Genomic DNA, 26,193 nt, shown 5'->3' on the forward strand with positions numbered 1-26,193 from the left:
TAGGGCAAAGGCATTTTTTTCTGTAGTTGCTCCAAATAAACATTCTTTTTTTAAAAAAATATTTTATTTATTTATTCATGAGAGACACACACAGAGAGAGACAGGCGCAGAGACACAGGCAGAGGGAGAAGCAGGCTCCATGCAGGGAGCCCGACATGGGACTCAATCCTGGGTCTCCAGGATCAGATCCTGGGCTGAAGGCGGTGCTAAACCATGGAGCCACCTGGGCTGCCCTCCAAATAAACATTCCAAGTAAAGTATATTCAAGAAAGAGAAAGTGCCAAGACCCAGTACATAGTTCTCTCCCATGTTCAGCTCCTCTCTCCACACATGCCTCACCTCATAACACCTGAGTCAAATGACAACAGGTAAGAATAAAATTAACAGGAAAGCTAGGAGGAATTAGTTTGTCACCGAGGCCTTTCTCTTTGTTCTTTCTATCCTAAGAGATTACCCTAGTTCCCTCCCCATCTTGTGAGCCCCTGGCACTCTGGGCATGTGACATTCTGGTAATAATGATTCTAATTATCTATCTAATTCTAATCATTCTAATTATGTGAATTATGAATCAGGAGAAATTCTCATTTAGAATAATTTTAGCCACAGACCCTGAAGCTTAAGCAAGGAGTCTAATATATTTCCTTCAATTCCAGGAGGTTATTCCATTTTGTAATTTTCTCCAAAGTACTGAACTATTTTCATCATGTTAGTAATATACTCTGAGGTACAGAGGCAAAAGTTCTTACAGCTTACACACTGGAAGTTTCTTCTCAGCAAAGATCAGTCATGAATACAAGTGAAGCACTCTAGGAAAATATGCTCAGTGTCCTGATGCACACCAGACCATTGGCCGACTGGCACCACGTTGTTTCTGACACAATGCCTAGATGTATGTTATGGTGGTCATGGATGTTCTTAAAGATGTTAGCCTCAGAAAGGATAGTAATTGAGAGGTCAATATTAAACCAGCTTGTCTTAGTAAGAAATAAGCAATAAGAAGTAAATCAATTACGCAGCACCTGAAATTTTACAATCTGATTACTAGAAGGATCGATAGAGTGTTGAGTGTGAAGGGGTCAAGGATGGCCTCTCTGAGAAGGTGACATGTGATCTTAAATCTGAATGAGAAGAAGGAGCTCACAATTCAAAGGAAGGGGTCAAAAAAGGACCCAAGTGCAGAGGAAAGCAAGTGCACAGGTCCCAAGGCTATACTATTTGGGAACTGAAAGATGGTGCAAAGAAGTATTAACCTTAAAAATAAACAGTTATTTTGCCAAGAAACATTGGTTATTGAGGAATAGCAGAGCATTACAATTCAGGACATGCTATCTATGGTAAACCCATAGGCAAGTCCAACAAAGGAGAGGAGCATTGCTTTATGGATAAGACCAAGGAAGTTGGGAGGGATTGTTTTGAATTCAAGTCCATGGGAGAAAAGCAAGAGTTCAGGGTGATGATGATTTTTCATTGCCTGAGTTGCAGAGGTAATCAGCTTCTCCTAGAAGATCATATACATCTTTTTGTTTTGGGGCCTGTAAGTGATCATTCTTTCCTATTGATGATTCTTCTATTGGGGTTTGTAATTGATAGTTCTTCCTGTAATTGGCATTGAGTGGTATAGCACCCCCATCTAGCCTCTGGGCTCTACATTAGTGAGATTTCCTTTTATTAATTTTTAAAGGATCAAAGGTTAAATATGGCATAGAACAGAGCTGCAGAGGTGGGCTGGGATTCCAATGTTAGGATGAAGAATTTGGGTTTTGTTCCAAATGCAATGGGAAACCACTGGAGGGTTTTAATCTGGGAATAGACATCATTCATTCATTTATCCCTTCACTTGGGTTGACCATTTACTCTGTGCCAGGCATTGTCCCATTACCACTGGGGATACAGTGAAACCTAACAAGATTTCTGTTTGCATGGAGCTTGCATTCTTGTTGGGAAGACTTACACACAAGTTAATAAATGTATAATATAGTATCAGGTATTTGTAATGGTAATGAAGAAAAATAAAGCAAGATACAATGTAAGAGAGTGATGGGGGTGGTTGTGAGGAAAGGCTTCTCCCTGTTGAGGGCTGGAAGGGAATGGGGTGGGGGAAGGAGCAAATAATGCTCCTTCATACCCAAGGAAGAGATGCCAGGCTGAGGTGACAGCCAGTGCCAAGGTCTGGAGCTAGGCATGTCTTGTGTGTTCAAGGAACAGCTGCAAGGCCAGAGTGGGGAGAAGGAAGGGAAGGGTGGCAGGGTCAGATATATGTTTTCAAATGATCCCTCTGGGTGATGAGTGATGACTGAGCCAGGAATACAGGGGAGACCGAATGGCAGTATCCTTCATAGCTGGATGGTGGCACCTGCAACTTGGTAAACTGGCCCCTGTTCACCTTCCCTTTTGTCATTCTAAATTATATCATCATAATTAGCAGCAGCAGCAAACCCGTCTCCCCAGGCAGGGCAGTTCTAACCTTCTCAGTTTTCATAATCTGTTCAAGTATTTTTGTTGACAGCTTCTAGCTTTGCTGTGTCAGTCGTGATGCATAAGACCCAATATCTTAGCTAGAGGCCCATCAATTTTAAAACTGAGAGTATAAGAACTTCTATTTTGTTTTAGTTTTCCCTCCAATTCCTCCTGGTACTTCGTTATACTTTTGGTTCCCATGAAGAACGAAGGACAGCCTGTATAATTTCTACCGAGAAGCTTTTGACTCATAATAAGGATGGATCCCTTTCAGAGTAGTACCTTCACCTGCCCAAGATGAAATACATCATGCCTTTCCATTCCCACATCCCACAGCTGCCTGATACCATCCTTCCTCTTGTGTAAATGAAGCAAGATTCTGGAGCCTTTTCTAAATGCTCTATCTCAGTGTTTTTCAACTGGAGGTAGTGTTGTCAGATAAAATACTAATATTTCACAGGACATACATACACTTAAAACATTCATAGTTTAGCATAGATTCAAATGTACTGGATGTCCTGCATTTTTATTTGCCAAATCTACCAACCCTAACTAGAGGTGACTATTAGAATTACCCTTTGAGTTATAAAGTACGATGGGTAGGCCCCTTCAGACTTTCTTTGACTAAGGCAGAATTTCTTTTTTTTTTTTTTAATTTATTTATGATAGTCATAGAGAGAGGCAGAGACACAGGCAGAGGGAGAAGCAGGCCCCATGCACCAGGAGCCCGACGTGGGACTCGATCCCGGGTCTCCAGGATCGTGCCCTGGGCCAAAGGCAGGCACCAAACCGCTGCGCCACCCAGGGATCCCAAAGGCAGAATTTCTGAGGGTAGTTTTGAGCACATGATTAAGAAACCACTGTTCTAAAGATTTCAGCTAGTCTTCACATCAGCCAGCTCCTGCACTGGGTCCTAGAGATATGACAGTGAACAAAAAGATGTTGGCTGCCCTTTGCCTGCCCTTTGCCCTTCTGGTGTTTTCAATCTGGGGGTGAAAGAAAGTGGAGAAGAGTGAAGAGACAGATGGTAATCAATCATCACACAAACAAATACAAAGCCACTCAGGTCTCCTAGTTGTAGAAAATGAGTGGACACTAGCCAGTCTCCTGATCCACATAGCACCAGGCCATCTTGCACACGGGGCCCCTTGTAGCCCTCTGAGCCTGAGGCCTGGCCTGCTGCCTTCATGGTCAGCTAGGAATGTTGTACAAGCAGGACTTTGGTCAGACCCGTTGGGCATCCTTGTGATACCCAGGAATCATTGCAACTCCCGCCTCTGGGCCTTTGCACTATTGGCTCCTTTTGTTTGGCATGTTTTTTCCTCTGATTATTGTCCTGAGCCACTCTCTTGCCTCCCTATGTGATGAATTAGGTTACTTCTCAGTGAGGTCTATCTTGACTATCCTATCTAAAATTGCAGATTCATCCCCACCTTCTTCCAGCCCTCCTGATCACTTTACCCTACTCTACTCCTTTTTTTTTTCACAGCACTTAACATCTTGCCTACTATAAACTTTACTCATTTACTATATATAATTATGTATGTGTTCTCCACTAGAATATAAGCAGAGATTTTGTTACCTGTTTCATTCACTAAATGTCCCAAATGCCTAGAAGAAAGCCTAACACACAATAGGTTCTCAATAAATAATAGATGAATGAATGCTGTGTGGATAAAGGATAAAATCAATGCTGTTTTATAAAAAATTAGACAAATCTAAAATGTTTTGTCTATCGGGTTCTCCCACAATCCTAAAGCAACAAATTACCTAGCCATAGTCTGCTCCCCTTCCCCCTGCCAAATCAGTGACATCAAAGCTTTGGAGAAATGAAAAATATTTCTGGCTTTTAAAAGGGCCAGAGACCACTGTCTGGGATATTGTGAAATAAGGCCCTACTGTACGACAAGGGAAAAACCAAGCTCCCAAAAGCTGTTGTCATGGTGATCCTGGGTCATCTCATCTAAGGGAAAGAAATATCAGCAAGATTGCTGGTGAAGTTTTCAGGCCATCTGGATAAACATCAGGCAGAAGGCAGGCATTCACCCAGGGGACTGGGGGTGACCCTCAGGTTTTGTTCTTCTCAAGAGGAGGGGAAGAAAGGAAAAAGAATGATAGTGGGCTCTACCGTTAGAAGCCCAGGGAGATTGTGCCTTATGGTAATCTGCACAGCCTGCTCAGGAGAACTGGCAAAAACTTTCTCTTCTATTGCTCTACTTTGTTACACTTTTCACTAAAAAAAGAGTAAAGGTATTGCTTCTTATGGGGAATGTAAAGCTCAAAAGTTAGATTCTATACAAGGATCCATTGAAAGAGGGAACATGAAAGGATGAGGAGTAATGGGTGGTTTTCAGATTTGTTGATACTGGTGGGCCAAATTAGAGGGTTCTGTACATCAGATTACCTGATGAAATCTGTGAATTCGGAAAAGTCCGCTGATAAGGGGTCAGAAATTAAAACCATGACTTCTAGAATCTTTGTCACATTGAAATAGATAAACCCACTGGGAGGGGCTGTTGCCAAGAAATTGCTTTGTCATTTTTAAAAGTAGCTAGGTTAAGATAGAAGGGTATGCAAAACACTGATTAATTGGGCCATAACAGTAATTAGCCTCTTCCTTCAGGTGGCCTGCCTTTTCAGCATAGCCCTGGAAACAGACTATTTTTGTGCTAATGAGATATGTGTTTCTCGAGCAACAAGAAAACATCTCCCCTCACGGAATTTTGTTTTATTTCTTCTCTCTGTGTCCATCTGTCTGTCCGCGTGTGTGCCTCTCTGGCTCTTTTCTCGGTTCGTGGCACGACAGAACCATCTGCCGCAGAATCCCAGGGGAAATGCAGCATCTCCGAGGATGAGCTGATCACTGCCATTAAAGAAGCAAAGGGGTTGTCCTACGAAACGGCCGAGAGCCCGAGGCCAGCGGGCCCGGGGCCCCAGAGGCCCGAGGCCAAGGCCCGGGCCGGGCTGCCGACCCTCCCCAGCCCCCTGGACCACGAGGCCAGCAGCGCGGAGTCCGGGGACTCGGAGATCGAGCTGGTGTCCGAGGACCCGCTGGCCGCCGAGGACGCGCTGCCCTCGGGCTATGTGACCTTCGGCCACGTGGGCGGCCCGCCGCCGTCGCCCGCCTCGCCGTCCATCCAGTACAGCATCCTGAGGGAGGAGCGCGAGGCCGAGCTGGACAGCGAGCTCATCATCGAGTCGTGCGACGCGTCCTCGGCCTCGGAGGAGAGCCCCAAGCGGGAGCAGGACTCACCCCCGATGAAGCCGGCCGCCCTGGACGCCATCCGGGAGGAGCCGGGCTCCCGGGCCGAGGAGGGCACCGCCAGCCGGGGCGGCCAGGCCGAGCCCGGGCCCCTGCCCCGGTTCCCCTCGGCCGCCCCCCAGAGCCGCCCCGAGCTGCCCTCTGGGGACGGGGACGGAGCCCCAGCGCCGCCCGAGGGGCCCACTGCGCAGCGGGACCCTGCGGACCTGGAGAGTCCCAGCCAAAGCCCCGTGGCCACCAAGGGCCCCGAGCCGCCAGGTCCTGGCGTGGCACCCCCTCCGCTGTTCCTCAGTAAACAACAAGGTAGGGTGACAGCCTTCCTCCCTGAGGCCGCTCCTCTGCTTAGCCTTCTCTCCCTGGGTGCTCTGAAGTGTCGGGCAGCCTGGCCGTTCAGGCCCAGCCCTGTCGCCCTGTCCTGGCGGGTCCAAGAGATGGCCAGAGAACGGGGGACGATGGAGAGGAGAGGTCGGGGAGGATCAGATTCACAGCTGGGACTTGGTGGCAGAGCCACGTGCGCCAGGTGGCCCCGCTGGCTTAGCCGAGGCCGGGTCCCCAGTAATGAGCACTCCCACATACACTCCTGGATCTCCTGAACGGGATGAAGGCGTCCTTCCTTTCCCCCCAGGGTTGCATTTCCTCACCTGGGAAGGGATGCTGGCTCCCTTCCATCTTCCCACCCCTCCGGATGGCCAGTGGCGCCATCCTCTAGAGGCTGGAACCGGCCGTTAGCACCCATGTGCTTTCACCAGCCCCGCCGGTTCTTCAGTGGGCCCGGGGATCTCAGCACCTTCCTGTCTCTTACCCAAGGGACTGGGATTTGGACCTTGATGCGGTCCAGTTGTTTTTGGTGTCCTGGCTAGTCATGTGTTGGACCCTGGCTCACGGGTGCCAACGTGTCCCGGTGGACGCCCCAGAGACTCAGACCCCAGACAGGCAGATGCAATTAGCAAGAGGGTTTATTGAACATTTGCGCAAACGGGCTCTCCGCCTCAGAGGTGGCAGAGCCCCGATTAGCAATTACAGGCATCTTTTAAAGGCAAAAAACCGCGGGAGTAGCATAGCATTCGGGTTATGACATGATTGATTTCTTTGAAGGTCAACACGACCATGTTCAGGGACTTTCCCAGTCAGGGCGAGGGGGGATAGTTTTTTTATCTCGGAAAAACAGAATGTTTTTGTTGCTTGAATTCATGGGAGGCGCCTGGATGAGCTGCCTCAGGGTTAGGCCTGGTCCCACTCACGGGGGGGTGGGTGGGGGGGTGGGGGGGTGGGTTTCTTCAAAGAAGGACAAGGACCAGAGTTAATTCCAGAATTCTTCTTGTTCTTCAGCAAGATCTAAGTTAATTTTTAAAGTCACTTATCATTTAGGAATGATTACAATTTGGCCATTGTATTTCTCCCACAAGGAACCTTGAGTTGAAGTCTTTAAATGCAGGAGAAATGGAAGTTCTTATTTTTATCCTACAGACACTGTACGTGAATAATGTGTAGCATTCTTCCTTCAAGATCATCTACCATATACCTGACTGCACCTGTATTACCGACTTCAGGAAAGGAATCAGAGCTAGTGAATAAATTAGGCCCTGTGCAGCCTAGTCCATGGGCTGTGTTGAGTGAAGGGAGGAAATGTCTCTCCAGTTCCGGGGTGCAGAACACCCAGGTAGAACTTTAGTCAAATGCTCTACCACTGAGCTATACCCCCCAGGTCGAACTTTATAACAAACCCTCCAAGCACAACTTTATTCAAATTCCCCTCCCACCCACTTCCTCTGCTTATTTGCTTCTTCCAAGGTATTTTGCCTTTGGGGATAAATCATTTCAAGGGTATGCCCTCCTTCCTGTGTATATGCTAATAACTTCAGTGATATTGGTAGCAATTAAAGTATTTCATATAAAAATAGTGGGCAAATCTTTCCCATTGTAGATCAGAAGCTAGCTTCTAAATTCTTTAACACATTGGAACTGGGGCGGGGCCAGGGGAAACTGAGAGGGATGTGATAAAAAGATAACCCTGCTGTGCATGGTGGCTGGTGGCTTAGACATGTGACATCATGTAGGGTCCAATAGAATTGACTCTTGATTTCCCAAATAACTCTTCCCTGAGAGTTTAACGTGTATTTACTGTGTGCAACAGTGAGGATATTTGATGACAGATTTAAAGTGGGAATGTAGGTTTGTTAAGGTGAAGATTAAAACCAATTTTGGATTCCTTTGCTACCACTCTGACTGTGATGGGGAAGGACCCTACAAAATGCGGGGCGCCCCGGAAAATAGTATGAGCACAAACAACCTTCCATCCCTTTGGGACCTGAAGCCATGGAGCTTGCTTGAGTCCTGCTGAGCACAAGTTCATATCACTGTACTTGAATGGACATGTGTTTCCATTTTATCCCCTAAATAATGTCCCTGCAACAGTCGTCATGTGTGCAGTGCCATTCAAATGTGTTTATTCTCAAAAGCAAATACATGGGAAGGCTAATGAGGAGAAAACAGAATTGTGCAGGCCCATTTCTCTCCCCAGTAAATCTGAGAGACAAGTCTGACAGCTGGAACTGACAGAGTGACCAGCCGTCTGATAAAGGGCAAAGGCCACGGAAAACTGCAGCTGTGAATACAAAGGCTTCAGAGCATCTCTTGCAGCCAATTCTGGTGTCATTCTCAACCCTGTGTGAGTTGTCCCATATGGCTTGGACCCTCTGCTGCCAAGCTGAGACAGTGGAGAGGAGTGAGTGGCAGTCTTTTCAAACGATTCAGGCACGCCAAGGTGAATAACCTCTGCTCTCTGCACTGAGGGGTCCTTTGAATTCTAGTCTCCCGCCGAAACTGACTGCTCAGCTGCATTATCTACAAAGGAGTCTAAAAGGCCGTTCTGGGACAGCCAAACACCAGAGGTCTTGGGAGGATGACTCAGTGCTGCCAGCATGTAATTTGAGCTCCGAGGTTCCTTCTGGTCTCACCTGCTCGTTCTCAGCAGGTGAGAGGATCAGTGCTGCCCAGCCTCCCCGAGGCTGTTCTTCATCACTGTCATTGGGCAGTTGGATTGTGCTCGGTCAAGCAGGACTCTGTCAGCAGTGAAGTCAGGTTGGTTGCCCGCTCTTGCCCACGGAAGCTGCTGGCAGTATAAATGCGTTTAAGTTCAAGTATTCGCAGTATGCTTATCTCCCTGGTTTTGGAGCCATGCTGCTGATGCTAAGCTAAGTTGAGAAAGGTCCAGACTTATTTAGAATAAGGTCTGGCAAATATCTGAAGGCGTTGTAGTATATACTGTCAAGGAGCTTCAGGGTTTGCTGGTGTGCATGGCCTCATGAGGTCTATTTTTGGAGTTTTTCTGCCTTTCAGAGGCTCTGGTGCTGTTGCACTGGAGACATGTCATGTTCCAGTTTCCCTCCTCTGTGCTCTCCGGAACCCTCACTGCCCTGTAATTCTGCTCCCCCACACCTTCCAGGAAGGCCTCTTAAGAGCATCAGACTCTGAGAGCATAGCTAAGTTCTCACTACTGCAAGGTTAGCCTTGACTGCCCGGAACATCCAAGTGAAAAGACGAGAAAGAGATTCTCGATAAAACACTGACACACAGTGTGACTCATTGGGATGGCTGTGTGGAATTTATTTTACCCAACCTGCTTAATTGCAGCACTTTTTTCAATCAGCATGTTCCTTGGGGCTCATCCTCTGGAGAACACTTTTTGGGAAACAGTGGTCTCTTCCTACTCATGTCTACTCCCTACATTCAGATTTCTTTACTTTGCAACTCGAAAATACTGGACCAGTCATGTGGGTCTTATGTGGGAGCCTATTAGAAATCCCACTGCATCTCAGACAAATAGAGTCAGAATCTGCACTCTAACAAGTGATTCCTATGCCTGGCAAAGCCTGAGAAGCAGTGTTTTAGACGATGGCAGTCAGCTTTCACATTCTTACCTGTAACCATCCTGAGAAGGGTCACAGTGCCACCTTCTTGCCCCTAAAATGGCCTCTTTTTAGTCTCATTTTTCTTGTCCTCTCTGGTAATTTAAGATCATAGCTCTGGCCAGTTTAAAACATCAGTGAGAAAGTAGTGTATGTTTAGAATAATAAATATAAACCGAACAAAATGGTGCCAAATAAAAGCTACAGTTCCCCTACTCCACCCCCCTGATCTAATTCTCAGAGATACCCACAGCCTTTTGTTTTGGTTTTATTGTTCTGGTTCCTTTCAGAAATTTTCTCTAAGTGTTCAGATGCATAACTTGTGATGGCACAAGTGAGATCACATTGAACAGGCTGCTTTGTAACTTGCTTCCTCTGACGGTAAAATCAGGGACAATGCCCACTCACGTGAACACTGTTATCTCCTTATTAGAACTGTTTCCACCCTTATCTTCCTGGTGTTACTCCTTCCTGCTCCACTCCTTACTCTTTGACCTCTTATCCAATCTTTTTTTGTTACCTTCCTTCCAGTTCCTCCCTCTTGCTTCTGAGTTCTGTCCCTGTCTTTCTTTGTCCATCCTTTCTTTGCTGTCACCCACACAGGTTTTCAGCTACTGCCTTATGTGTAGCACCTCCCAAATCTCTGGCTTTGTAGAATTCTCCTGAGCTCCAAGCCCATTTCCCCACTGTTATTGGACATCCCATAGACCCTCCAAATGCAATTTGTTGATGCTACTTGTCAAAATCTGCTCCTTTCCTTCCTTTGTGCCCTTCCTGAGCCAATGACGAGATAGCATTTGGGCTTCACTTTGACATGAATTCAAATCAAGTCTGGATCTAAATAAAAACTTACTAGCCTGAGACAAGGTTAAAAGTACAACATGAATGTAAACATTTGGTGGAAGTCTTGTGGCAGTGTTTGGTCATAAAATTATCATCCAAATGATTCAGAATTTTTTAAAAATATTTTATGTATTTGAGAGAGAGAACACAAGTGGCCAGGGAGGAGTGGAGAGGGGTAGAGGGAGGAGAAGCAGGCTCCCTGCTGAGCAGGGAGCCCAATGTGAGGCTTGATCTTGGGACCCTGGGATCATGACCTGAGCCAAAGGCAGATGCTTAACAGACTGAGCCACCCAGGCACCCCCAGAATGTTCTTAACATTTGAAATATTATTAAAATAAAAATACAAAATGTGAAAATTCTCCTTGTGGGACTCTCAAGAATGCATCCGGTGACACCAGTCTGAGAAATGTTGGTTTAAGCCAGTGGCCCCCAAAGTATTGCCAGAGCATCAGGTTCCTCAGAACTTCCTGGGGTCCTGATTAAAAATGCAGGTTCCCACTCTGCTCCTGCACCAGAACTGCAGAATCAGAGTGCATCAGGGCACAGACCTGTACTTACAATAAGCGTGCTAAAGAGAATTTTGGTTGTAAGCAGATGAGCTGGGCAGCCCAGACCTGTAATAAAAAACCACCTTGGTGAACATGCCCTAGGCATGTCATTTTTTAATTAGGGAGACTGAGGGGGCACTCAGCTGTTTCCATCCCTTCCTGTGCCCTGGGAAGCGGGCCTCTGTACCTTCTCGTTGTGGACACCAGCTGTAGCAGCCTGAGCTTGCAAGGCTCAGCCCCTTGCAGCAGGGAAAAGCTTATGTCCTCCTTGGGGGAATGATTTGCAGGAAGGCTACCAGATGGAGGTCTTCTAAATAAACCTAGCATTTATGATGTTTATTACTGCTTCTCATTACTATGCCAGGTATTACTTCTGTCCTAAAACATTTGAAGGGAACCAAAATAAGTGTGACCCAAGTACTTTTCTTCCTGTAATTCTAAAAACTAGTCATCCTCTTTTAGTCCCATATTTATTTGCTTTCATGAGACTGAATTCATAAATCAGGCTGTAAAGATTCTTGGAAGGTCTCTATCTTTCACAGTGCAGATTTCAGAATCAGCCTAAGGACTAAGGCCCCTTCCACTGTAGCTGTTGCCCTCGAGCCAGCTTTCAATAAGATGGACCAGGAACTGCTGGGTAGAACTTGGCTTCTGTGAGGACATATGCAATGTATGACTTAGGTGGAGACATTGAGTCTTCCATCTTAGCCTATTCGAAACGATTAAGCTACTTTTTGTGAGACTTTGCCCATTGACGGAAGGTGCTCTCCTGACCTAGGCATCCCAAATGAGGTTGCCAGTAAGCAGCTCAACCTCATTGGCTTTTCCTTCTGAGGTAGTTACAAAGTTAGCATTGTCTGGAAGATTAATCAATGTTTTTTGAATGGTGACTTTAAAACACTGGGGAGATTTTCTTCTCAGGTTTAATTAGAATTGCTTCAAATCTTGGTGGCCCTGAAGCTTATTATTTCTAGACACAGATATTCTTGACATTTCAACAGGCTGTATATATAGATCTGAAATGGTTATTATACCTCTGTAATACTTCAATGTCATTTTGGGGGGACATGGTAAACCTTAAGTCTCTAGTATATTTGCCTGGGCACAGAGTGGAGCATAGATTAGCTCCTAATGTGGATTCAAGTCAACCTTGAACTTGCCTGTAGAGATAGAGTTCACAGATGGCAAACATTATGGTACCTCTAATAAATAATGACCCTACTAGTTGGATCCTGATTCACTATCCAGCCCCTGTACCCCTCACATAAGTCACCCTTTCTTGCTGATATAATCATGCATCTTGAAGGATATAATTCACATGCTTCTAATTCTCAGAGCCAAGACTGACTCCAGAGGATTCTCCACCCCTTTTAAATGCTAACCTCACTTTCCACTAAAGTCTGGGTGGGATACTCATAGTCTCTGCACTTCTGGATTCTATCTTTGCAACCCCACAAAATACTCTAATACAGAATGAAATAAACTTTACCTAATGTTATGCCAGCCTTGCAAAAGCAAGACCTTACCGATTCATTCATCCTTCTTTTGATTCAACCAACAAAGTGTACTATATGCCTGATGCTATCAATATAATGGTGACAAGGCAGACATGAATCCATCTCTCATAGGTCTTGCATTTATAGAAACAGAGGTTTCAGTTAAAAAGAAAATCAATAGAATGATGTGTGAGAGAGTGAGAGACTACCTGGTGGTAGTAACACTTAGGTAGGAAAGTGAGAGGAGGAAACTGTGTAGTCAGCTGTGGCAAGAGATAATTAAAGAGAATTCCAAACAGTAGAAAATACAAAGGCCAGAGGCAGGAAAGTTCTGGGGTCATTCTAGAAACTGAAAAAAAAAAAAAAAGTTCTGCATAGCTGGAGTATGGTAGGCAAAGGTGACAGTGACAAGAAATGGGATTGGAAGGTTGGCAGTGCCGTTTCATACCCAGACCAGGGAGCACAGTTTGGTCTTTATACCAACCATTGCAAGGAGCCATCAAAAGAGTTTTAAGCTAGGAAGAAACATGACCTGCTTTCTATTTTTTTAAGGTCACATTGGCTGCTATCAGGGGATAGTGTTGGAGGAGGACAAGTGTGGAAGCAGGAAGACTGATCAGGAAGCTAGGGCAGAAGTGCAGGCATGGGATGACAGTGACTGGGACAGGATGGTAGCAGAAGGAGAGGAGTGAATGGATTTGAAATAGATTTTGGAGACTGATTTTATAGGACTTACTGATCCATTCGATGGGTGTTTGGGATGACTTTATTCTCAACACCTCTCAAATTATCTTCAATTTTCAGTCACCATAATGATTACAAGTAGATGCAAAAACTTTTATAATAGGGAAAAAATACCCTAAACTTAGTGCTGTTTCACTAGTCATTGAACCCATTTTTTGTGTGTCTGCTGTTAAAAAAAAAAATCCATTTGAGTGATGATGGCACTGAAATAGTTTGAGCTCTGTATCTAGTATGTTCCCATGGCCAAGCCATTGAGGGGGGTCTAATGGTCATCAATGTGTTTAGGTGCCTGTGATATTTGGTTGGCCTGAGACTGGACCTGGAATGAGGGTCAAATAGGGTACCTGTGGAGGTTAAATAAGGCATGTGGTAGGATGGGCAGGGATTATGGACAAGCAGGTCAATTATTTACACAGAATTAGGTACAAGTTTGGCTAGGGCCAGGAACTCACAAAAACTTCAGATAGCCTAAAGTACTGTCCTGGATATGGGTAAAAATTATACTAATAAAGAAAAGAGAACAGCCTGCCAAAGAGCAGAGGTTAAAGTCAGAGAACAGGTGGGGTCTGAAGTAGGGACAAGCACACCACTGAGTCTGGTTATGTCATCTCAAAGCTACAGCTGACCATGGTCTTTGTGCTTGCTCAGTGCTTCCTGAGTCAGCGCCATTTCTATAATGATCCTTCTGGGTTTTAAGTGACCTAGGTGTGAAGCAGCAGTCAGGTGAAGTATTGGTCCAGGAATTTTCTCTCTCCTTGTGGAGATTTGGGTCAGTTGGTAGGAAGGGAGGATTAGGTGCTGTGGGGAACTGTTTGGCTTTTCTCAACAGGGTTCCTTAGTGTTGTTGTTGGACCATTTATATCAGAAGCTCTTTGTTAGAATACAAATTCCTAGGCTCACCCCACAATCTCCTAGGGAGGGGCTGAGGAATCCCAGTGAATCCTAGGTACACCAGAATTCAAGAATTACTGTTTGAGGCACTGTGCTGAGGTTGAATTTTCAGAACATTCAGGGTAATCTTTGGTAATTTTTGGCTTCCCTTTCATTTCCTTTCCATTCCATTCCTTTCATTTCCATTCCATTCCATTCCATTCCATTCCATTCCATTCCATTCCATTCCATTTTTTTCCTCTGAAAGTTGGCTTTTCTGTTTGGGATTAGGTATTGGTTTTATTTATTTTTTTTATTTTATTTTTAAAGATCTTATTTATTTATTCACGAGAGACGCAGAAAGAGAGAAAGAGGCAGAGACAACAGGCAGAGGGAGAAGCAGGCTCCATGCAAGGAGCCCAACGTGGGACTCGATCCCAGGTCTCCAGGATCACACTCTGGGCTGCAGGCGGTGCTAAACCGCTGGGCCAACAGGGCTGCCCATGTGAGGGCTTTAGAATGAAATGTATACTGTTAACTCTCAGACTTCCACCTCCTCATGGGAGAGGTAGAGGGGAGATAATGTCAATCTTGCCAGCCCACTCTGGAGGATGCTCCTAACAGCTCCCCACCTCACAGAGCCTCCAGAACAAAGACCCCAGAAAAACATGATGGGAACACAGATGGCTAAGCATTCACATTCATAGTAGTTTAGGGCCTCCTGAGTCAGGAGAGTCCTCCAGGTGGCCTCTGTTTACAGCTTGGAAAAAATCATAGGAAGAGAGAAAGGGCTTGAGGGTGGGGTTGTACCAGGCACAAGTGAGGAGCTACAAGCTTGATTTTACACAAGATAAAAGATTTCACTGCCACTAGTAAATAATTCAGTTGAAAGCCACAGATTCTAGTAAATACAACATTCTGGCTTACGTCTTCTCTTCTGGCAGTTACCTTATTTTCTTACAACTCTTGGCTGAGCAGTGAAATCATGGGGGATTTTTCTACACAAAAATCACTTGCAAAAGCAGATGATATGTTCCCAAACTAATTCTTTTACTTCCAAGCTCACTTTTTTTAACCTCCCCCTAATATCTCAAGATTTGATTCTGCATCTAAAAGTGCAGAAGAAATTTTGTAAGGCAGAAAAGTGGTTTTCCTATTGATTATCTGAACTCAGTGTTAATGTCTGTTGCCATCCAGTGGTTGTGATGAAAATATCCAACCTTTACTTTTTAACCTCATCTCAAACCACCAGATTTGATATTTACAGATCTCTTGGGTTATGATGTAAGAAAATATATCTTTAAATGATTTTACAGTGCCCACTGAATAGCTAAATGGCCGCACCATTTTGTGGTGATTGATCAGTTAAATCATCATCCATATTTTCCTTGGAACAAGCACAAGGACAGAGTTTCAAAAAATATTCTCCAATGGGCAACTTAGTTTTTACCAGAATTAATTTTAAGCTACAGCATTTGGCCTGTACCAAACAATAAAATATAATACCATGTAGAATTTGTGAACCATCCCTACTAATTGGAGTTTTTGGATCAATGCCCTCATTTTAAATTGGAGTCAAAGACTGATGCATTGCAGTTGTTTCAGGTGATGTTTCAGGGTTAGAAGAACTAGGATTTGAAATAAGATCTGGCTCTCATGCAGAGCCCTTTTCCAACTAAATTGATTTCCAAATAGTTGGCTTGTTTATAAAAAAATCTAAAAGTTTTCTATGTCAGGTTACTTTAGAATTTGAAGATATAAGGTTTACTATAGTTAATGTATATTGATATAAATAGGACTTTCATCATAGTCCACCATATGCGCAGTTAGGTCAAGTGTTAGCATTGTCAGTTAGCTGGAAATTTAGTCCAGTTACTTGGAAAGGTTTTAGTTTTTCTTTAATTTTAGGTTAGTCAACAGATAGTAAATCAACTTTACATAAAAAGTCATAGTTTGGGGGATCCCTGGGTGGCACAGTGGTTTGGTGCTTGCCTTTGGCCCACGGCGCAATCCTGGAGACCTGGGATCGAGTCCCACATCGGGCTCCCGGTGCGTGGAGCCTGCTTCTCCCTCTGCCTATGTCTCTGCCTCTCTCTCTCTCTCTCTCTCGCTCTCTCTCTCTCTCTGTGACTATCATAAATAAATAAATAAATAAAAAGAAATAAATAAATCTCATTTAAAAAAAAAAGTCATAGTTTTATCCAATGTTGGAAATAAATAAAATCACAAGTAATTTGATTCTAGATAATTTTGGTACAGCTAAAATAGCCTCATTGTCAATATACCTTTTATTTTCTTTCTTTTTCTATCAGGGGTCCACATTTTTAGGCTTTTTTTTTGTTTGTTTCTCTGAACAGAATCTTGAAATTTGGGGTAGATTTCATATGTTTTGCAAGGATGTGCTCTAATTCCAAAGCCAAAAATCTTGGCTTTGACTTTGATTTCTAAAGCCTTTCATGGTTTCCATTCTCATTCCTTTGGACACCACACCTTTCCCTCAGATCCCATTTATGTGGCTAAAAACATAAGAGGATTCCTTGTTTGAGAAGTCTCTGAGCCAAACCCTAGAGGCTGAGGGCAAAATCCTAGTGAGGAGACGCTTTTTGGAATTCAGCCTTACTGTTCATCTGTCACATCTGGATGGATAGGCCTCTAGGATGAGATACAGATCATTTACTTGAATTGTAAGTTTTATCTCTCCATCTGTATATAATGTTTGCTCTTCCAATTTATATGATGCCTATTTTGTAACAGGTAAAGATAAGATAAACTTTCTACCAAGTTGATACTTTCATTTCCATAGTATAGAGTTATTTCTGGCAAGTGGCTGCTCAGTTAAGCCCCAGATTTCTCAGACCTCCTTGCATCTAGGTGAAGCTGTGAGCCTGATTCTTATCAATAGAACATGAGTGGAAGTGAGTTGGGTCCCATATGAGGCAATGTTGAAGACACAGTTGTGTGCTGTCCTCCTTCAAGGCACTACATCTAGGAGATGACAAAGAGAAAAGAACTAAGTACCCTAGGAAAGCTGCTTTCCTAGTAATAAACACCATGTTGGTCTATTAAGTTAGCTCAAAATAAATTTCTCCCGTGTTAAACCACTGAAATTTTGGGGTTGTTATGTCCCATAGTTGCATGATTTTGTCTTGCTTCTCCTATACACCCTTTTACTTTGTACTCTGCTTTGCTGATGCCAATCAGTCCCACTGCTAGAATTACTGCTGCATTATTCTGAACCTACTAGAAAAAGACAATCCTGTCCTCAAGACATTGTATTGCTACTTAATGAAATATTGTCATAAAAACTGAACAGATCTTTGATAACCACAGGCTGAGTAGCTGGTGCCCTCTGGAGTTGTGCAAAGTAAGAAGTAGCCCTTGTGGTGACCATTAGGTTTAACAGCAGAAGCATATGAAGTTTTTGTGAGATAGACTGCTGGGAGAACTAGAAAAAAATCCCTCTGTCTAGGGCTATCCCAGGCAAAATTGGAAAATAGGCACAGTATCTTGGAGTCCTCTGCCTCCCACCACTCTTTATCCCTCACCTCAACATTGTCCCTCAGCTGTTTGAGGCTCCCAGTGCTCTTGAGCTCTTTTGGCTTCCCTTTCAGAACACATGTTCCCTGTATCCTGTATCCTTGAAGTCCTTCATGCTTCCCATTTCTTAGGGTGTACCATACAGGCTTAATTTGATAAACCAATTCTTTTTCATGTAATAGTGAACTAGTGTATGATTCCTCCTATGCAACAGATCTCCAGAATGAGCCACCTTAAGGTAAGGCTAATCCACTGTTTTAGGGAGTTGTTTCCTTAGTCCAAGACTCCATTCTCAGCAGCATGTGTTCTGAAATGCAAACATATTAGAATCTGGTTGAAACCAGAATGCCCTTTCTAAACTTACACTGGACATGTACCAGGGAAACTCCATCCTAATGTGGAGATCAGTTCATTGTTGCCTGCTATAGAATTAGAGCAAGAAGAATGGGTAGCTTCATTGGAAATTTCCATCTCACTTTTGTGACCTGTGAACTGTTCTCTAAGGATTGGGATCCTCAACCAAAATCAGAGCAGAATCCTTGAGCCATGCCTGAGGTCCTTCCCTCTCTAGTGGTCCCTTGTCTAGATTCCCCTTCTTTAGATTCTATATGATTTTAATTGTGTATCTTTCTCTTCACTGGGACAGGGATGCACGGGCCAGCTGGGTTTGGATCCTAGTTCCACCACTACTACTAACTGTGTAATTTTGAGCAAGTTAAACTGTCTGTACTTCATTTTTTTCATCTGTTCAAAGAGGATAACTGTACCTGCATGCAGGATTCCTGTGAGGATTAATTGAAATCATTTAGGTTAAGTAATTACTCTCTTGTTTTATTCCTATTTAAATATTTATGTTAATAATAATTATACAATGAGAAGGGACTTTGGAAGAGTCTAGCCCAGTTACTGACTTAATGCAGGAATTCTTTCTGCAACATCTTTCATAACATTTTAATTAATAAATTTATAGGCTTTCTTCTTATGTCATAGTTTGATTGGCTGCTTTCCAGTGATTTATAGGAAGTTGACTTGATCTCACTAATAAGCTCCTTCCCAAGCATATTGTGGGACAGGTTGTTTCTGGGAAGGCTTCCTAAAGCCAGCTGGCCCAATTTATCTTCTGTTGAGTGTTGGTTTTCTACCTCAAATATATAGGCCTCACCCTAACCATCCCAGAGTATAATCTTTGAGTGTAATGTCCATACATCAGAATTTTTTAGAATTCCCTATGGTGTTCTAAAATGTCTGTGCAAGGTTTGCAGCCACTGAGTTAACTGTGGCATACGGCGACCTCTTAAGCCCCATTTGTTGTTTCTCCCCAGGATCCAGCATTTTGTGTTGTTTTTTTTTTTTGACTTTTAGGCCATACTAGAGTAACAAACCCCCAAGTCTCAGTGGCTTAGCTCAACAGATATTTATTTCTAGCTTAAGCAAAATCTGATGCTAGTTGATGGGGACTCTTCTTTGTCCAATTACAAAAGCATCCAAGTTCCTTCTTGCCTATGCCACTGAATATCAGCATACGGTTTCCCAGGTTGCCATGTCAGGAGAAGAGAAAGCTGGAGAGACATGCTAGTTCTTCATAGCCTCCTCCTAGAAATGACACATGCCACTTTTTGCCTATGGTCCATTGGCCAGAATTAGTAACATGACTCTCTGCTGATGCATGTAGCACACTAGAAATTCGATGAGTCCTTATTAAAGACCTCTTGCACAATTATCTCTTGTTTTAGAACTTCACAGAATGTATCATAACCCACTATATTATATGTGCATTTGTTTATTTGTTTATTGCTTGTCTCTACCATGTAGATTTTAAGTTCTTGAATATCACACACTTTGATTTGCTGCTGTGTCTCCAGTGCCAGTAAGCAGGGACACAATAAACATTTGATAAATAAATGCATAGTGACTCCAGACATGTAGGTGAAGACACTGAAGTATATTAGGGGACTTTGTTGTATGTCAGTGTGCTTTATAGCTGTGCTCTTTTCCAAGAGCTCATTTAAATGTTATTGAGTCCAGTGAAAGGTTAAAGAATAATAGGCCAATTAAGAGGACAATATTGTGTGTGGATCCCCGACTGTTACTCATGAAGAGCATTTATCTCTTGTCTGTGCACTCCTGGAGTGATCATCCCAGGAAAGGACAAATGGAGTCAGCAGAGAAAGACACTTTTCTGAGGTTCAGCTGACATAGCCAATAATAGATTTGAGTTGACAAAGCAGAAGATGACATCACTGTAGGCCTGTGTTCAGCCTTTCTTTGCTGAGCCTATGGAATTTGTACAAGTCCAGTCTATTGAAACTTTATAGCCCTTATAAAATGGAAAAACTTTCTGCAGTGAATGCTTCTTGTTATTTGGAACACAGCAGAACCCAATTTAAAACAAGACTTGCTATTAAGGTTGATATGGAGACAGGCAGTATTACATAGTGACTAAGGGCATGAGCTCTGGAATAGACATATGTGAGTTTGAACCCTGATCCACCAGTTGCTGACCTAAAATTTCCCAAGCCTCTTCTGTAAAATAATAATTCCTACTCCTTAGAATTGTAATGAGATTTAAATTGAATTCATTAAATAATGTTTTAAGGGGCTTAGTTTACTGGAAGACCTGGCACATTGTAAACAGCAGCAATTATTATCACATATGGTTGAATCATATTTTCTGTACCAGATAAGGCTGTGTACACCCAGGTTATAGTCAGTGATGGCAGTTGCCAAGGATACGAGAAAATGGGAAGCAGCAGAGGTGGGTTCTCCGCAGTGGATCAGCCCCCTGGCCTTGGAAACTGGCAGTATGGCAAGCCTCTACCGCACAGCAGTGGCAGCCTGGCCATGCACCTGAGCTCCATCAGCAGCCCATCTTCCTTCTGTGCACTGAGCATTATTACTGTTCCCTGGGATGGGGAGGATCTGAGTGGGCTGCTTCATTACCATCGATGCTCACCTGTCATAGTCCATCTCAGGGACATTCTTGCCCCTCGTCAACATTTAGCTGAAGCCCCCAACACTGGTCCTCTCAGGCAAGAATAATGGATTTCTCCCAACACAGGAGAATGACCAGCAGCTTTAGCAGAACCATTAAGGCTACTTTCCTTTAAAGGGAACTGAATTCATGGCAAGCTTAAAATTTTACATTCTTCTTTCTCATTTCCTCCCAAAGTGTAACTCTACACATAAAGAAGGTTCAGCCTTATGATTTATTTTTACGGAAAACTACCTTTTGAATAATCAGATTCTTTAGGAATATTTGAAACAATATTTGGGGAAAAGGTTTAGCTATATTCTTACAATGATAAATGTGGACTAACCTCTTTAAAATGGATAAACGTATCCTTGAGGATTTGATTCTTACGTAAAATGCTTCCAATGACTGTCATGTCTCTTGAAAAGCTCTTCCATTTTTGTTATATGCATTCAGTCATTCTAAGTGGGAAGGAAGCTTTGGTGTGCTTCCAATTCCAGGCAGTGTCATCTGTGCGGTTCCATACAGGCAGACAGACTGGCACAGGGCAGGGGGCAGGATTTACGGAGAATTTCTTCCTCCATTTATGGAGGTTTCTTGTAATATCTTGCTTGTTTAGTGCATTTTTCTTCATTTTCTTTTTCCATCATTTAAAAAAATATTTATTTGTTTGTCTGAGAGAGAGAATGCATGCACATGCATGAGTAGGGGGAGGGGTAGAGAGAGAGAATCTCAAGCAGACTACTCCTGAGTATGGAGCCCCATGTGGGGCTCTATCCCACAATCCTGAGAAAATGACCTGAGTCAAAACCAAAAGTCAGATGTTCAGCCAACTGAGCCACTCAGGCACCCCTCCACCAATTTTCATACTTTCAAAAATAACTATGCATCAATTAACTCCAAAAATCCATACAGACTATTTCATAGGCACTGGCAAAGACTTGTCATCCATAAACTAGTCTGTATTTTAATTATCCTTTAAAGAAGACAAGGTTATGGTTGACTCTTCACGCACTTAACTTTTATCTATGATTTGAAAAATGAATACTCATGGTTCTTTTTAAAGATATTTAAAATAAATTAGTATAGAAAGTTGCCTACAGATTGGAGAAAATACTATTATGCACATATAGATCACATATAGATCAACAAAATTTATAAGTCATTACCGTTTTTTTTTTTTCATATTTGTTTCATTGACTTCTGAGGGGAGCATTTTAAAATTAAGTCACAGCCATCAAGTTATTTTACCCCTAAATGCTTTAGAGTATATCTCTAAAAATAGGAACATTTACTTATTGACTACAGTATCATTATTACATCTAATAAAACATACCTCCCATCATCTAATGTTCAGTTCATATTCAGATTCCCTCAAGAATCCTCTAATTTTTTTCAGTTGGTCACTTTTTTAAAGATTTTATTTTTTTATATTTTTAAGTAATCTCTATACCCAATGTGGGGCTCAAACCCAAGACCCTGAGATCAAGAGTCACACACTCTATCAACTGAGCCAGCCAGACGCCCCTTCAGTTGGTCACTTTTAATTAGCCAATGAGCAAATATCTCTCAGCTTTTATTTTTCCAATACACTGACTGTAATAAGAGCATGGAACAGTGAAAAGTTCCTTTGATTTATATATTGTATGATGATCAGATGTATTTCCTTTTTTCCCAATATTTTATTATAAAAATTTTCAAACATACAGAATAGTTAAAAGAGTTCTTCAGTGCACCACTGTGTACATGGTTCTATTTTTAATTCTTTTTCTGACTTGCTGAGCTGACTAGGACTGGATAGTCTCCATACCTCAGATTCAGTAAGAAAATGAATGTTCTATGACTTCTTTTTAGGTGGAAGCCTTAAATAATAGCGGCAAAGCAGATAGATAGTGTACTTATTACTTTGCATAGTTTATAAATCTTGAGGGTATCTTCTTCAACTAGGGTAGCTCATGCCAGCCTATAAATATTATTAAGCCTGACTTTCAGCTGACAGAAATTTTCTGGGATATCCCCAGAGAGCCAGGTGTGGTTAAGTGAGAAAATGATAAGCCACCCTAATACTGAAGCAATTGGAACAGGCAGTGTGTTTACACCTTATGCAATGTCAGTTGTATTTCAACATTACCCCAAAATATCGTGCAAAGGTACTTGGAAAAGAGAAAAACAAATCTGGTTTCTAAAGTGTCTGTCTGAGGGTTGCTGCTGTTGCTATGGAGATCGGAGAAGCAGATTTTCATGGCTTTACCACGCTGAGCTTGTTTTTGAACAGATTCATGAGACTGTGGGCTTTTCTCTCTCTCTCTCTCCTATTCTGGGTGGTTTTGTTAGACGTAACCTTGCCTGAATAATATTAACATATCGCTTGTGTGAAAGCACTTAGATGCTAATGCTTAGAGTTGTTTTTAGCAAAATGATTTAACAGTACAGGATTCGTTTTTCATTTGAATGTTTTAAAATAGACCGACTCCCCTAATCAGCATTAACATAGAGCTCAGCTTGGAGCATAAGGAAATGTTAGTTTAATATTTTAGTGCCATCTGCTGTAAGATTCATGGCATTCGACCCCATCTGGTTTATTTGCTGCAATCCCCCCCAGCCCACCGCCCGCCGTTGCTGTTTTAGAATTAGTAGAACGCAGCAAATCTCTTTCCAAACCTTTTATACTGATTGGCCCTGTTTCTCCCTACTGGTCACTGGATGAGGCTTTTGTTAGAAAAATATATCCCCTTGGCTCTAGGTGTCCATTTCCTGAAGACTCCTGCCTCAGCTGAGTGGATGTGCGCATGCGTGCATGTGATAGTTGTCAAGCAGTTAACACATTCCTAGACCTCTGTTTACCTGAAACAAACGCCTGACTCTTCTAGAGTGGACATTTGTAAATTCAGGAACATTGTTAAATAAATAATTATGAAAAATCTACTACATGCCAGAAATCTTCCCTAGGCATGGTGGGTGGTGGGGAGAGCCCCTGCTTCCATGGAATTCCGTTTCAGAGGAGACTAACAGTACACTAGAAAACACACGTGGTGGTAGGCGCTGTGAACTAAAAACTAAAGCAGGCAAAGCTATTTTAAATAGGATGGTTAAAGATGGATGATGGGATTAAAATATTGCAACGGACATCGCCAATGTATTACGATTGCTAACAAGGACAACAGATGTATCCTCCAACCCTGTGCCTTGAGGCTCTTGTTAAAGACAGAAATGCATTGTTAGTTATGCATAACTAACATAGTTGAAAGCCGTTGGTTCTGCTGTTGGGCAGACCTTGGATTTGACTCAGTTTGACAGTTCTTTAGTTCAGCACATGGTTGTAGCTTCTGTATGTGTCTAGGTCTTTTCTGGGTTCCATGGGGGAGCACCAGAGGATTTTAAGTCAGAGCCTGCTCTCCAGGAATTGCTTTCTACTGAGTACTTTGCCAGCCTTCAACCCACCCAGGGGACAGAATAAATGCAAATGGAGCATTTAAATAAAAATACCAGGTACTGTTGCAATTAACTCTCACTAAAAAATGCTACCCGTCTTAAGTGCAATCATGTTGGATTTCAGAAAAGGGAGAAGTATTAAAACCAGTGCATTTCCCTTTACTTACCCCCTTTAAATGTCAGTTTGAGCTAAACATTGAGCCCCATGGAAATTACTAATATTTCTGTAATTAGAATAAAAGGAGATTCTGAGGAAATTCGAACCATGAGCAACCCATTTGGATTTTTCTGTATGTGTGTGCACTCACTAGGGCACATGTTCATTCATTCATTCATTCATTCATTCATTCAAGAATCAAGTCTCAGTCATCCACTGTATTTGAGTGACTAGGCTGTGACTGAGGAAAGTAGGATGAATAATGCCCACAGGCATTTGTAGGGACAAGAATATAGACAATTAGTGCAATAAAGTGTGATAGGAGCCATGAAGCCATATTTGTCCTAGCCCTGTGTGTGTTATTATTTATGCTGCATTGGCTGAGATGCTATGTGAGTGTTCTGACCTTTCTGTGCCTATTTTCCCATTTCTTCAAGAAATCTAGGGCAGAGGGAAGTATTAGCAGAATAATGATTCCTACTCCTTTCTTACCTTAAGGAGGAAGGTTGAATTGTCCCAAAGTGGTGAGAATATTTGTTTTGGCTTACTGGGAAATAAGCCACATAAACAGAATCATTGTTTTAATAGCTGGAATAGCATTATCAGATGCTATAGAGATAGCACACCAGTGGGAGAGAAGCAAATGGTAAGATTATATTATCTCCCTGTTTTCCTATTTGTACAATGTTCATGGAGTTACTGGATGACTTAAGAGACTCATTAGTCCTCAGTACTGTTAAGTGTCAATGCTCACCTCAGTAGAGGCTGATTGCAGGGTAGCAGCAGATTGAGGAGAGTGGGTACTGTCCTCTCTCCTGTGCCCTGTTGTTGGGAGCCTGGGGTAGCTGTGTGGAAGGCAAGAGTAAAATTGAGTTTGGGAATAGGAAGAGGCTGTTAAATATCTTATTTATTTCCTACTCTCTGGAGTGCTTTTAAAGTGGTTTTTCTGGGCATAAAGAAGAGATTTAAGCCCACCATATTACCCTTGTATATAAAATTCCTACCCAATTGAGTACCACTCTTCAAAGCCTGGAAAATATCTGTCAGGCTAACTAAAAGTCGTAAATACAGCTTTTTGCTGAGTGTTTATATTGATGATCCAACCCTCTGATTACCCACTTCTCCTCTTTTCCCTCAATCCAATATGCTTGGCTGGCATCGACATGATACTTCTACGCTCTCTGGCACAGCCTTTGTGAGAAATGGATTTCCCTTCTCATCACAGTGTTGGGGAAGATCAGTGGTGGAGGCAGCAGCAAGTCAAACTCAGACCAACAAGGATTCCCCCCAGATGCTTTCCCTGACATTTCTATATCTTGACTCCTCTCTCTCAGTAGCTGGCAGTTTGATTATTTCTCTGAATTGCTTCACTTCTGTACTGTCTGTGCAGGACAATGATGCATTCAAAAAAAGAAAAACTTAGCCGGCACTTCATTCTATGGAAGGGATACCCTGTCAAAGCAAACAAGGACTAGCGTGTACACCCTAGTGATTCCCTAGCCTTGGAACTCTGAAAGCTGACTCTTTAGGTGCCAGTGATTTTCAAAGCTCTGACTCTTTCTGTTTCTCCTTTTCCCGATGGCAGACCATATTGTACTCACTGCTCTTTCATTCCATCCTCACAAAGACATAAGGAGTAATTTGTTGAGAGGGAACATCGTTAAATATTGGATGGGATTTCTGAGCAATGCTAAATAATCGTCTAAGTAGATCTTTGAAGCTGACAGAGATTTGACTATTTTGAGGGCCTTCCTAAAGGGATTGGAATTCAGGGTTTCTTATGCTGGCCCCCTGCTATGGTCTGAAAATTTGCATCCTCCAAATTCGTATGTTGAAATCCTACCCCCCAAAGATGCTGATATTAAGAGGTAGGGCCTTTGAGGGTGACTGGGTGGCTCAATTGTTTAAGTGTCAGCCCTTGGCTTGGGTCATGATCCCAGGGTCCTGGGATTGAGTCCCATGTAGGGC

At 42.9% G+C, this 26,193-nt stretch overlaps 1 protein-coding gene across 1 annotated transcript in view; it reads left to right on the forward strand.

Annotated features, from left to right (window-relative positions):
• Positions 1-26,193, forward strand: part of RTN1 (reticulon 1) — a 217,338-nt gene that overhangs the window by 123,264 nt on the left and 67,881 nt on the right. Inside the window, exon 3 of the mRNA XM_041757743.1 lies at positions 5,264-6,022. Coding sequence (XP_041613677.1) covers positions 5,264-6,022 — 759 coding nt within the window. The remainder of the gene's footprint in view (positions 1-5,263; positions 6,023-26,193) is intronic.

This window comes from Vulpes lagopus, chromosome 6 (assembly GCF_018345385.1).
Source record: "Vulpes lagopus strain Blue_001 chromosome 6, ASM1834538v1, whole genome shotgun sequence".
In the NCBI taxonomy this organism is placed as follows: domain Eukaryota; kingdom Metazoa; phylum Chordata; class Mammalia; order Carnivora; family Canidae; genus Vulpes; species Vulpes lagopus.